Source organism: Gymnoscopelus braueri, assembly GCF_963280865.1.
Source record: "Gymnoscopelus braueri genome assembly, chromosome: 24".
In the NCBI taxonomy this organism is placed as follows: domain Eukaryota; kingdom Metazoa; phylum Chordata; class Actinopteri; order Myctophiformes; family Myctophidae; genus Gymnoscopelus; species Gymnoscopelus braueri.
In genome coordinates, this window is record NC_137626.1 from 23,003,372 (window position 1) to 23,016,560 (window position 13,189).

A 13,189-nucleotide genomic window follows, 5' to 3' on the forward strand; every position below is an offset into this window, starting at 1 on the left:
TCTCCCCTTTCTCATGCACCACTTCCTCTGGTTTATTTTTAGACTCTTTGGGGAGCAGTGCTCTGCTCACACCAGCTTTTAGAGACACAGCCCTGAATTCATTAATAAGGAATGGATTTCATATCTCTCTCTATCGCTCTCTCTCTCGCCATCTGTGAGCATTTGCATTTCTATCTCCCCCTCTATCCCTCTATCCCTCATTTCTTTCATTATACTCTTCTGTACCAACAGAACAATTCTAAAATCGTGATACTGCTCCTCTCCCCTCCCCCGTTGGTCTTTATCAACCCCCTCCCCTCGTCCTTTTTTCTGATCCCCCTTTCCCTTTCTCTCTCCCTTGCTGCCTTTATTGTTTGATCTGTATTCAGTGAGTGTTGAGGTATCCACTTCACTGCCACTGCCTCCACCAACTGATATAGAAACCTGAAGCGCCACAGAACAATGTGTAGTCTACGATCAGCCCGTTCAATAATTTATCGTTCTAGTTTGCATTTTATTTCACATCTACGGATACATTTTCAACCACTTCAACCCTAGTGACACTATTCTGGGGCGTAAAAAAATAGCTCATCTACAAGCTCACAAACTGTCGTGAGATTGTAGATCGGCTCTTTCCGCCGAAGAGATTTGGTGTAGACTCTAGACTCTACACCAAATCAAAAGAGAGTTCCCTGTACACTGTACAGGGACAAAAGTAGGAGTCCAGGGGGACCCCAGCCATCTTAAGTAAACAGTATATGGTTTAAGTGGTTGCAAAATAGTGTTAGTAGGTAAGTTATTATACCACCTGAGTTAATCCCTCATTCAATTTCTATAATATTAAACCTGTAGCAAAGTCAGTGAGACAATATAAGGGTACACGGATTATGAATATATGTCTCTCTCTTTCTTTCTGTCCGTCCCTCCCATCCACCCTCCCTCTCTCTGCAGTTCTCTCCCTGGTTACATATGAACCACATCAATGAATCAATTCTACCTTCCCTCCGTCGTCAAATCTATAACATTATTCACCGGTCATGTGATCTTAGTATGACAGTAACATATACAGTAAGATAAGGCTTTCTCTGGTTAAATGTTATTTAATGACCACATTTCCCCTGTGTTGACCAATAACATTTGAACCCCTGTAATTTCATCTTATCTTGTCATCATTTCATCATATGTTCTCTTTAAAAACCCAGTTGCTACTTGCTTCATGGCTTCCCCCTGTTGCAGCACTACAGTGGAAACACATCCAGTTTTGATTCATTGGATGTTTTTTTGTTCTCTCCACTGGCTGCTTTACATGGTCTGACAGCTTTTGATACACTGACTAGAACAGTATGTGACAGCTCATAGTGTTACAAATGTATTTCAAGATCTGATTGAAAAGCTTTTTTCTATATCGTCTGTGTGGAGACGATGCAGTGACTCTTTAGTTACAGTGGGTTAAGCTAAGATGGGTTTGATTTTCCCTGTGAATACTGCTACACAAAAACTAATACATTGTTGTTCATATCAAGCTGTGTTCTGTTTGCTGTATTCTTTTTCATACTGCTGGTCTTTCATGATTAGTCTATTCACTAGGAATATTGATGGATACTAGACTCTGCGGAACGCAGATCTCCACCAGTCCTGGTGGCCTATATACCGAGGGCTGTGTAATATTGGTTTTCCACTTGCGTAGTATAATTGGCTCTACCTTCCTTCTTTGCTTTTGCATTAGGCTAAAGTACCTGGTAAGAGGCAGAATGTATGTACGGATGCAGGTGTGTTGGACAATTTAAATTGACAGACGTTTTGGGTCCCACTGGACCTTCATCAAGAGTGTCAGTGTAAGACAAGCAGAGGCTGCTGAGCAAGAGCAGTGTGCGGGATTTTTTGTTCATGAAAATATCTTTTCATGTTTGAAGAGGCAGAATGTAACATTGGCAGGAATGATGTGTGCCAATGCATCAACCCAACCAGGAGGACCGCCCTACCTCCCTTCGTCTGTCTGGATCATGTGATGACATGTTGTTGGGTTGTGTGTGCACGTATGAAATAGCAGGGGTGAATCCCCCTGGCATGTCAAGCAGCCCCATCGCATTTACATAGATAGTGGTGCCTAGTACTTCAAATTGAATTTGTACTTGTGCTTGAAATGATCGTCCGCTGTGCCATTTCTTTCTTACCATTCTACGATAATTGAACAGTATTGTTCATTAGTTGAAGTGGGGTCCAAAATGACATAATCGCTGTCCGTGGTGCTGAACGCTTAATTGAAGTGAATGCTTGCACTGTTAGTTTGTTTGTAAGAAAAATGTAGTCAGCCTAAGTATGCTTCTAAGCCCCGCAGTAGCAGGCGATGTAACCTCAAGCTTTAATGGGTTATTATTTATCACCATAATGCAATAGTATAGTGCTTTTCTGAACCTGGCTTGTCCACCACACATGCGACTGTATGATACAGCATAGTGGTGCTTTGGGGGTAGGGGGCACTCAATCATGCGCTCTGCCCCGGGCCCGGCTTTGACTTGCTCCACCACTGATGAAATGTTTCAGAAGAACCACTGGTGTGAGAGAGGAGGGAGGAGGTGACTGTAAAGAGCAGAGGTTGTGAAACCCCATGTGTGTCAAACACACACACGCACGCACGCACGCACGCACGCACGCACGCACGCACGCACGCACGCACGCACGCACGCACGCACGCACGCACGCACGCACGCACGCACGCACACGCACATACACACACACATACACACATCTGCCTTCAGCTCTGATCATTGCCAACAGAATGCAATTATAAATAGGAGATGACAGCTTGCAGGATTAAAAGTAAACATGGCAGCAGGATACTGTAGCTAACTAAATATTTAGGAGTGGTGTTTTTTGATGGGGAACCGTCACTCGTCTTCAGTGTTTGAGATACACCCCCGGGAAATTTGTCCGCATGCCAGGCTTTCATCTTTTGTTTACACTAGGACTTCAATACCTCACACAGTTGTGGAAATATGCAGGCACACACGCACAAATGCAAACACACACGCAAACACACACACACACACACGCACACACGCACACACGCACCCATGGAGAACTGGGCATTTCACTCAAAGTGGCTTTAGTCACAACTGTTTATTAATGAAAATGGCTGCCTGTTATTGGTGAATGAATGGATATCCAATTAAACCCGATATACTTCTTTGACAAGAATCCACCAGAGGTCTACTAGGCCACCTCTCCCCCCCCCCCCCCCCCTCTACACTAAATATTTTTGACAAAAATGGCCGATCTACAAGCTCAGAATAGGGACACTAGGGTTGAAGTGGATATTGGAGAAATGGCTATACTTTTAGCCCCTTTAGTGGCAGGGATAAAAAAAAAAGGATGGTGATGGTCAGTCTTTCTATCAATCCGTCCTTCGGTCACTTTGGTCCCAAACAACATATCTCAAAAACACCAGGCTGGCTTGCCACGTCAAAACTATCGACGGAGTGACATGCACCTGTCTGTCTCTGGCATAGTGAGTGATGCGAGCCCCAAGCCCCTTCATTAAGAGCAGAGCAGAGCGAGCAAGCCCCCCCCACACTAGCTGGCTTTCAAGCAGAGTGCAAATTAGCGTCCTGTCGCGGCGGAGTCGTCAAAGAAGCAGAGCTTTGGTAGCTGGATAATTGGCTCCCAAGAAAGCACAGTGGTGTCAGCGGGGGCAGAGTTCTAACGATGCGGTGGGCTTTTTCACGTATGGTACGCACATTAGGTACACAAATGGACTCGCTGTGTGCATACTGTATAGTGTATAGACCTTTTCACACTTGACAACATACACATTCAAAAGGGGTCCACGTTTATTTCCTGCTGCAGTGTTTGCGAATATCAGTAGCTGACAGGAAATAAAACTTGGACCCAAACTGTTGCCTAGCAACGCAATTCCACTGACATGGTCTACATGCTCTCTCTCTCTCTCTCTCTCTCTCTCTTTCTCTCTCTCTCTCTCTCTCTCACACTTTTTTCTCTTTCCCACCATACCATCTTTCTCCTCTTTCAAAAACTTTTCTTCTGCTGCCTGCAAATCCAGACACATCAGACAACACAAGCAGAATAGGGAATTACAAATACAGCCTTGACTGACATTATTTTGCTGGCTATAACCTGGAACATCAACAAGGAGATTCCCTATTTATCTGCCCTAATGGCTGTTTTAGAGCAGTTAGTGATGACATTTTATTGTTTTATTATTGTTTTATTACTAGGCCTCAGTTAAACAAACAAAATAAACCTCTGTGAGAGCTAGCAAAGTGGTGTGCCGTGGAGCTGAATGTGAGTTTCATTCATTCATTCATTTTCTCATTCAAAATGTGATTTGTACACTATACTATACTAAATTGCTTCTATTTTGTGATTGTGCAGTGTGCATGCACCTGTTTATCAGTAGGAGAATTCACACACACACACACACACACACACACACACACACACACACACACACACACACACACACACACACACACACACACACACACACACAGCAGCCAGAGCTGACTGGTTTGTTTACATAATGCTAATGTTCTACTGTGTTTACCTAGGGTTATCAGTCATTCCTAACGTAGACCTCATAGGGAATGGGAGCAGGTGGTGAAGGATAAGGTACACATACAGGCTCCAGAGCCACCACAGAGGGATGGGCAGGGGTTTCTCAGGGGTGCATTACTCAGGGCCAGAATTTCAATGTGGGATTGCCAGCGTATTGCGCATACTTTACATGATTCCTATCAATTCAGCACTTATAATTGCAGAAGATTGCCGCACACATTTACAGGGATGTTAATAATATAATCAACCAACGTGAATACGGAAGGACTGGCTGGAAGCACTGCAGACAGACTTCCATGCACTTTCTCTCTCTCCCTCTCTCTCCAGAGAGCCATTTACTGTAGGTCTGCTTCTCTCTCTCTCTGTAGGTCAAGCTTCTTCTCCATCTCTCTCTGTTCCGTCTCTACCCCCCCGCCCCCTTCTCCATTGCGCGTGTCTGCCTGGTCATATTATCATTATTATGATTAACTTTGCATCGTTGTCCCTTGTGTATCCTGACTTTCCATGGAGTAGTGTATAGAACATATAGTAGGAGACATGTGCTGTAGAATGATTTCTACTGAGCTTTCAAATTAATTCATAAACTGCTATACATACCATACAGTTTCTGTCATCTCTCTCTCTCTCACACACACACGCGCGTGCTAAACAGACCTGTGTTTTCCTTCACGCCGGATGAGTCCACAGACACAAGTAACAGTAAGCAACTCATTAAGTTATTTTTGTTATTAGTTTTTAAACAAAGTTGTTAAGTGTAATTACGTATAAGAGTTGAAGGAGAGAATGACAGCTATCTGCACTACAGCATAGTTCAGAGAATCCCTTAAATTGGAGCAGAGCAACTAAATGCAATCTTAGACAGCTCACGAGTAGCATTTAAGGGGGGAATTTACTTTCAGCTTCACCCAGTTGATGGCTGCTGAGATGGTCATGATAGCGCTCAGGGGGGGGGGGGGGGCGATGTTAAGTAAGTGTCTTGATGCAGGGACACTTTGAAAAGCTAGACATGGGTGGGCCGGGTCGCCCGGGAGGCAAAACGGTGACCTTCTGATTACCAGACGGCCTCTCTACCCACTCAGCTATGGCAGCCTGTCTGAGTGGAACAACGGTGGGAGATTAGAGCAACATATTAATCCTGTCAATCATTCATTGTAGGGCCAGCTGAACATATGCAGTCTGCCAGTCAATATTCTACACAAACATACTTGCACCCAGTGATCTAAAAACATACCAGTCTGTTTACAGTCTGAACGGCGATGCTTGATTGGGCAGTCCCAATGTAAGCCTACTGTAGGTTTTTTAACAGGATGTAAAGGGAACATTGGGCTGTTCTCTGTGTAAGATGTTTGCTTAGCAGTGTACTGTACATTGTGCTATATATTTCAAGTGTGACACCCAGAGAGCAGCAGGTGAAGCAAAGAGGGGGACACTTCATTGTTTGGTAAATGTAACGAGAGACGGACCGAAACGCGTACAGTATTTAAGGCACGTGAACACACCCATGCCAAGGGGGAAGAAGGAAATGATTATCAACAGATCAAGCCTGCCTAGCCAGTTCTGCTCTACCACCTTCACAGTAGGAAGTGTCTGAACCAACATGGATTGTATTCAGGAAGGGACTTTGTGTTCCTGAACAAAGTCTTCTCTTCTCTTCTCTTCTCTTCTCTTCTCTTCTCTTCTCTTCTCTTCTCTTCTCTTCTCTTCTCTTCTCTTCTCTCTTTTTCAGTCACATCAGTAACAAGCTACTGGGTCCCCTCACTAAACCTCCACGGTGAACCAAGAGGCCAATCTTGTGGCCATCTCAACCAGAACAATTGAATTCCTATTTGTAATTCCACTCTGAAAACAGCAGCACAATTACAGCCTTTTTTCTTTTTCAATCCGCTTCAGATTTCTTGCAAGATAAAAATGACAATCTGTGTGGATAGTAGCACTGGCATAGTGTTGTAGTGATAGTGTTCCTGCCCACCACTGTGGAGACTGGGGTTCGTTTCCTCCACGGTGCCTCCGGCTTGGCCGGACGCACCAACGAACATAAGTGGGCGGGAATCCGGAGGGGGTGGGCATTCTGTGTCAGTGCGTTAGGGACTATTGTCAGGACTCCATGTGTATCGGAGGAGACATTTGATTCTGTCTACACACTCCCCAGACCAAACAGAAGGGGTTGCCAGTGACAGCCAGGACTTTATGCCATGGCTAAATAGGGAGAACATTTTAAAAGAACCAAAGAAAAGGTGATCAACAAAAGAAAGTGACACATAAGATCAATCAAGATTCAATCTCTCTCACGTTGACGGATAGAACGCCTTAAGGTGTTAGAAGGGGATGGCGTTTCTACCCACTGGCAAACCACTGGATATTGAGGTGATCAACTATGCTGCAGCAAAGCGCCTGTCCTCTTTACTTATGCATTTGCTATCAAGCGCTGAATCTGCACTTACTGCAGCATTGGGAGCAGCAGGAGATGAACATTGCAGTGTTTCATGTTTGAGGCTCTCCATAGTATCCGACTGGGAAGGTTTGAGATATGTGATGAGATGCCTTGCCATTGTTTTAGTAAGCAGATGCTAGGACATCCCCAAAAGTGCACAGTGTACTGCAAAACGGAGCAAATCTAGCTTCCGCATGTATTGGCCTCTGCATTCGTGGCTGAATCATCCTAACAATAAGTGAACCAAACTAGTTCATCATCATCTATGTTTCTCCTCAGTGGGTTGACGAGTTGATCTGAAATTGCACAGGGGCATTACTATTTGCATATGCAGGGAAGCCAGGGAGTGAAGAAGACGATTTTTCACTTTTCTCAAATTCAAGCTGTTTATTAGCGCTCTGTTTTCACAGGCTATGGGATCTGTAGTCATGGTCCCATAGCCGGGAACGGTGGGTGGAAATGGACTGGTTTGTATCTGAATAAAGATTACAAAAAAGTGAGAGAAGGGAGAAATGTCAGAGTTTGAGAAAAAGTGTTCTTTCCTATATTCTCTCAGGCTCACAACACAAAGTGAGTCATCCTATCAGCATATGGGTTCACATCTTTGACATGCCTGTAGGAGGCTTACTGCAAAGACAAACCAGACAGTTCAACCAGATGGATTCTCCCCCAAAGGCTAAAATGTGTTCTTTCTATTTTTCTGAAAGTGATGTGTTCAAAGACTGCAAGATAAGTCATTCTGCGAAAAGAGAAATAGCTGCATAGACGTCATGGATGCAGTTTTACTGGGGGTTTTTTGTGTCCTAAAACCAAGAAGTGAGTTAGCAATGGGTTCCCTCGTTACATTTCCAATGATTTATTTTTATTCATGCCGAAAATAAGATCAGTGGTTAATATTAGCCTATATAGGAGTTTCACATTTTGCTTACTAACTTAGATTATATCCTGTAATATCTTCTGAAGCTGTTGTGTCATACCTTTTTTCTTCTTATTTTACCAGTGAGTGGTTCAAGTCGTAACAATTGTGTTGACATGTGGAAATTACCCTGTTTGACAAAACATGTTTATAAGCCTTGCTACAGAGCTTATTTTCTTAATTTATCCAAACTGTAATGCAATAATTGCCATAGGAACCCATATAGTGAAATCAATTCTATTTCACTATAAAATCATACTTTAGGTTACAATGGCTGCTACCGTCACTGCTACAAGATAGAAGAAACAGAAACACACACACACACACACACACACACACACACACACTTACACTTTCTGTCAGCACGTCCATGGGAGACTGTCGTGTCTCATGAGCATGTTTACTGTGTCAGAAGGCAGATAGGCTTCGGTGCCACTAATGACATTTTTCAAATAACACAGTCAGCTGTCAAGCCAAGCTTGACACTGATGGAGTGGCACAAAAAGAGCCGGGCTGTAGAACAGATGTCACATCTGCCTTTGACAAGACCATCTATCCTGAGCCCAGATGCTAAATGGGGGAATCCAACAAAGATGACTTTTCATCAATTTCAGGTGGTACGAACTATAGTGCTACTAGCTGATAAGTGTTGTGTAGCTGGTGAAACAGACAAACACTAGATGGAGCACAAAGACAAAAATAAGATCACAGTATGATACACAAACCTGAGTGTCCAAGAGGTACTTACTGAAAGCTGCAATGGCCAGGACGATGGTGATACAGATGGACACCCAGGACACATATAGAGCCTTCTTCCGATAACTCTGGGCCTCGTGGGGCTTTAGTCGCATGCTGCTCTCCAGAAGACCTGCCAAGAACAGCCATGACTAGAATATCAGAATATCAGATACAGTGCAGCACAGTACTGTACTGCACAGTAAAGTACAGTAAAGTACAGTACAGTACAGTATGGTACAGTACAGTAAAGCCCAGTACGGCACAGTATAGCACAGTATGTTACGGTAAGGTGTAGTTCAGTTAGACACAGGATTAACCATTAATTTTATTGCAATGCTATTGCATTCAATTTAGCGGTGTGACTCTGCTCCTGCAATACTACAGATTATCAACAGTTTTATTGATTATACAGATTAATACTTATTGCATTAACATTGAACCCTTCATGGGCATAAATTAATTTTAAGATTAACATAGAATCCACAGAAATATAGAACCCACAGAAACAAACATTTACATATCGTCACCTTCCTAAACTAATGGCCTACGTAATTTTTTTAGGAAAATCATATTTTTGCTTAAGTCAGCTCCTCATGACACTGGCCACCTCTGGTAAAATCGCCTATCTCCTAATTGAAAAGGATCATGCTGTTCCCTCCCCTTTTAGTATAGTGGCCTATCTTCCTAGTGTGACGTAGGCCAAAATAGGCATTTTTTGGGGGGTTAAGTCACATGGTTTTGTGACTTAGGTAAATGATTTTGACTTTGGGTGAAATGATTAAGAAATATCATATGGTTTTGTTTTGGATCAGTTTTTAATTTTTTCTGAAAAACTCAAAAAAATTACTTAGGCCATTAGTTTAGGAAGGTGACGATATTGAACCCTTCAAAGGCATAAGTTAAGATACACAGATATAGCATCATTCAATCCACAGAATCATACATTTAACTTAGATGGCAGAGGAGGAGGCTGGGGAGGTGGAGGGAGTTTGATAACAGACAGCTGCAGGAACTGTGACCAATGCTGAACATGAAGAGTGAACAGTGTTCTGCTTAAAAAGACCGCCTAAATGAACTATTAGATTGAGGGCGTATGTGTTAGCTTGTTAGTTAATGAGAATGAAGGGAGACGAGTGAGTTGAATGTGGAGAGACCGTCTGACTGTCATGGGTGTATGTATGTATTAAGTTGTTAGCGGATGAGAATGGGGAGAGAAGAGTGAGGCTGAGTGTGTACACCTCCTGCCTTCCGTGCCACTCGATTACTGTACAGTACAGTATGCCAAGTATAGCACAGTATAGTATAGCAAAATACAGTATCATATAGTATATAGAATACAGTATAATATAGTACAGTATAGTAGAGCACTATTATAGTATATTATAATTCAGTACACTAATAATATACTAGCACTATATATATATATATATATATATATATATATATATATATATATATATATATATATATATATATATATATATGTATATATATATGTATATATATATATATATGTATATATATATGTATATATATATATATATATCCATAAATAAAAAAGAATTAAGAAGTACTGAAAATAGCAGATCTAAGCTCACAAGTCGTATTTTGAGCTGGTAAAATAGTGATCGTGGTCTGTAATCTACAGGCCTTCTCTGGTGGTCTTAATTGATATGCATGACAGCATAAGTCACTCCTGTCTTAGGCTATCTGTTAAATGGCCATAATTCTTAATATCTGTCCAGTGTCCATAATAATAACAATGCATTTTATTTATAATGAGTGTGCCAATATAAACTCACAGTTGACAAAACTGTTGGTCATCCTAACTTCTACCCAGTCAAACTTATTAGATTCTCGTTCCAGTGGTTCTCAACCTGTGGGTCGGGACCCCCAGGGAGTCCCCACATGATTTTTTTAGGGGAGGGCCAGATGACAGTGAAGTGACAATTTGATTACAAAAAAAAAAAAAAAGAATGAAAAGAAAAAAAATCCATTACTGCATCAAAAGTAATCAACAAACTATAGTACAACTGGTCAAACATTGGCTAAATTGTCAAATAATATAAGAAAGAGGCAACATTTGTGAAAATATTCGATCTACAAGCTCACAATGCCTGGCAATGTGACTCACATTGCCAGGCATTGTGAGCTTGTAGATCGGCTATTTTCACAATATTTATCTGTGGAACTGAGTCAAACTAAATGTAATGCCTCAACTCCTATACATTCCAAGTGCTTGTCAGGGTGGTGGGGGGTCCCCGGACCCCAGGTCAAATATGATTATTTTTTTGGGGGAGTCACGCACGGCCTGAAAAGTTTGAGAACCACTGGATTATCAAGTTAGCTTACATTTTCCCATTATTATACAGCCTGTTGATGAGTTAGTTAGTTAGTTCTATGATCTGTCTCCTTGCGTAACGCGCCATGGCATGCAGTGGCGCGCTGGACTCTCCGGCGGTCAGAGCCCAAGCCTTACCTTGGTCTTCTATGCTGTCCGTTATCTTCATCTCCTGGTCCATCTTCAGACCTTCTCCCTGACTCTCCGCTGCTGCTGCCGGGGGCTGATGCTGCTGTTGATGGGGGTCCGCTTGCTCTGTGCACTGTACGTCCACAACTGCAGGGTCCACGACAGAGGAAGGGTCCGGTATGGTGGTGGTGGCAGCAGGGTCTGTGGAAGTGGAATCCGTCATTTTCCCGGTGAGTTACGATAGACCCTCAAAGAAATGTCACACCCGAGTGAGAAGTGCGAGCTGTCACACGCGAATTGGGGCCGAATTGGGGAGGGAGGATAGGGGGGGATAGGGATAGGTCTGCCTCACTGAAGAGAGGAGGAAGATGAGGAGGAAGAGGTGAGCGCGGTCAAGAGAAGCAGTGGCGAGACATGATGGGTCGTGGCGTGCTAGATACTCCTCACAGACTCGTGATATTGCAACAGCTCAGCTCTAATTAGTGATCATCTGGTTGGAGTCTGTTCACCACGAGACCTGTGTGTGTGTTTGTGTGTGTGTGTGTATGTATGTTTGTGTGTGTGCGCGCGCTTCCCTCCTGGAATCTGTGGCGCTGCGCTCCACTGCAGCCAGGGGTCGCTCCACTGCAGCTAGGGGTCCCAGGTGGATGCATGGATCCACGCTCCATGATAGGCTGCACACTCAAGTGGTGGAAAAAGTACTTTTTTTAAAAGTAAAAGTATCAATACTGCAATGTAGAAATACTCTGTTACAACTAAAAGTCCGGAATTCTAAATTTACTTTAGTGAAATTTAAAAAGTATTGGTATCAAAATGTAGGCCTACTTAAGGTACCAAAAGTAGAAAGCGCAGAATGTCCCATTTCACAACTTTTCAAATGTATAAAACTATTTAGAAAATAGCAGATCTACAAGCTCACAATGTATTGCACCACGACGCATTGTGAGCTTGTAAATTGGCTATTTTCAAATGGCCGAAATGTATATAGGGAGTGTTAAATGTATGTTTTGTAATAATCTAAATATGCAAACTACAAAGTAACTAGTAACTAAAGTTTTCAAATAATTGTAATGGACTAAAAAGTACAATATTTGCCTCTGAGATGTAGTGGAGTAGAAGTAAAAGTACTGAAAACTGGAAATACTCCAGTAAAGTAAAAAAAATACCTCACAATTGTACTTAAGTAAATGTACTTAGTTACTTTACACCACTGTCTGCCCTCCTAGCTGCGCTCCACTGTAGTCTATCTGGCTGGCATCAGTATTGGCTCGGCATAGCCTATCAGTGGGACATTTTATTAAAATGTAGGTTTGTGTCTTCTCCTCCGCGTCATCAGTGCCCATACCCTAGGTGGGGTTGGCGAAAGGGCCTACTCTGTGTGGAATTTGCATGTTCTCCCCGTGTCTCTCAGGGTAGTTAATACCCTCACAAAAACATGTAGTAATCCTGGTCGCTATACCGCCTGATGGAGGAGAAGGGAACCGGTTGGAATAACGTGTTCCTCCCACGCGCTACTGTACGTCCAACCAGGGAAACTCCCCCCTGTGAGGTGACAAGAAGGTCAGTTGGCTCTCATGCATTGAAGGAGGCATGAGCTCGGCCCTGGCCTCCCTAGGCTGGTGAGGGGAGTGTAGCGCCCAGGATCACTTAGAAAATTGGCACCGGGTGAAAGATGAGGGTTACAAAATCGTGGGATAAATATATATATATTTTTTAATGTAGGTTTCATGTTTGTTTGTTTTTTTGGGCTATGTAAACGTTTAGGACCAACATAAGAACTCCCTGAAGCAGCACTATAACTTTCTCTTCTACCCTGGAAATTGTGCCATTGAGCTACTAGACTAGAGCCTGCCTGCTTGCTCAGGGGATGTATTGAATCTTGACCATCAGGTCAAGATTCGTGTCAGATCCTGTGTCTAGGTGAGACATGACCTTTGACACGATCTAAATGTCTCAATAGAAGAGCAGGGAGACCAAATAAACCACCCCAATTGAATAAGTTGTATTACTCTACCATGCAGATTGGACAAAAATACATTTTTATTAATTTAAAAAAAGTTACATAGTGCTGCTTTAAGGC

General features: G+C 42.8%; 1 protein-coding gene across 1 annotated transcript in view; it reads right to left on the reverse strand.

Moving 5' to 3' along the window:
• LOC308080755 (transmembrane protein 163a-like) overlaps window positions 1-11,601 on the reverse strand; it is a 36,623-nt gene extending 25,022 nt beyond the window's left edge. Inside the window, exons 1-2 of the mRNA XM_080422722.1 lie at window positions 11,119-11,601; window positions 8,650-8,769 (exon numbers count right to left, since the gene is read on the reverse strand). Of these exons, the coding sequence (XP_080278848.1) occupies window positions 8,650-8,769; window positions 11,119-11,332 (334 nt within the window). The 5' untranslated portion in view covers window positions 11,333-11,601. The remainder of the gene's footprint in view (window positions 1-8,649; window positions 8,770-11,118) is intronic.
• Window positions 11,602-13,189: the final 1,588 nt, after the last annotated feature.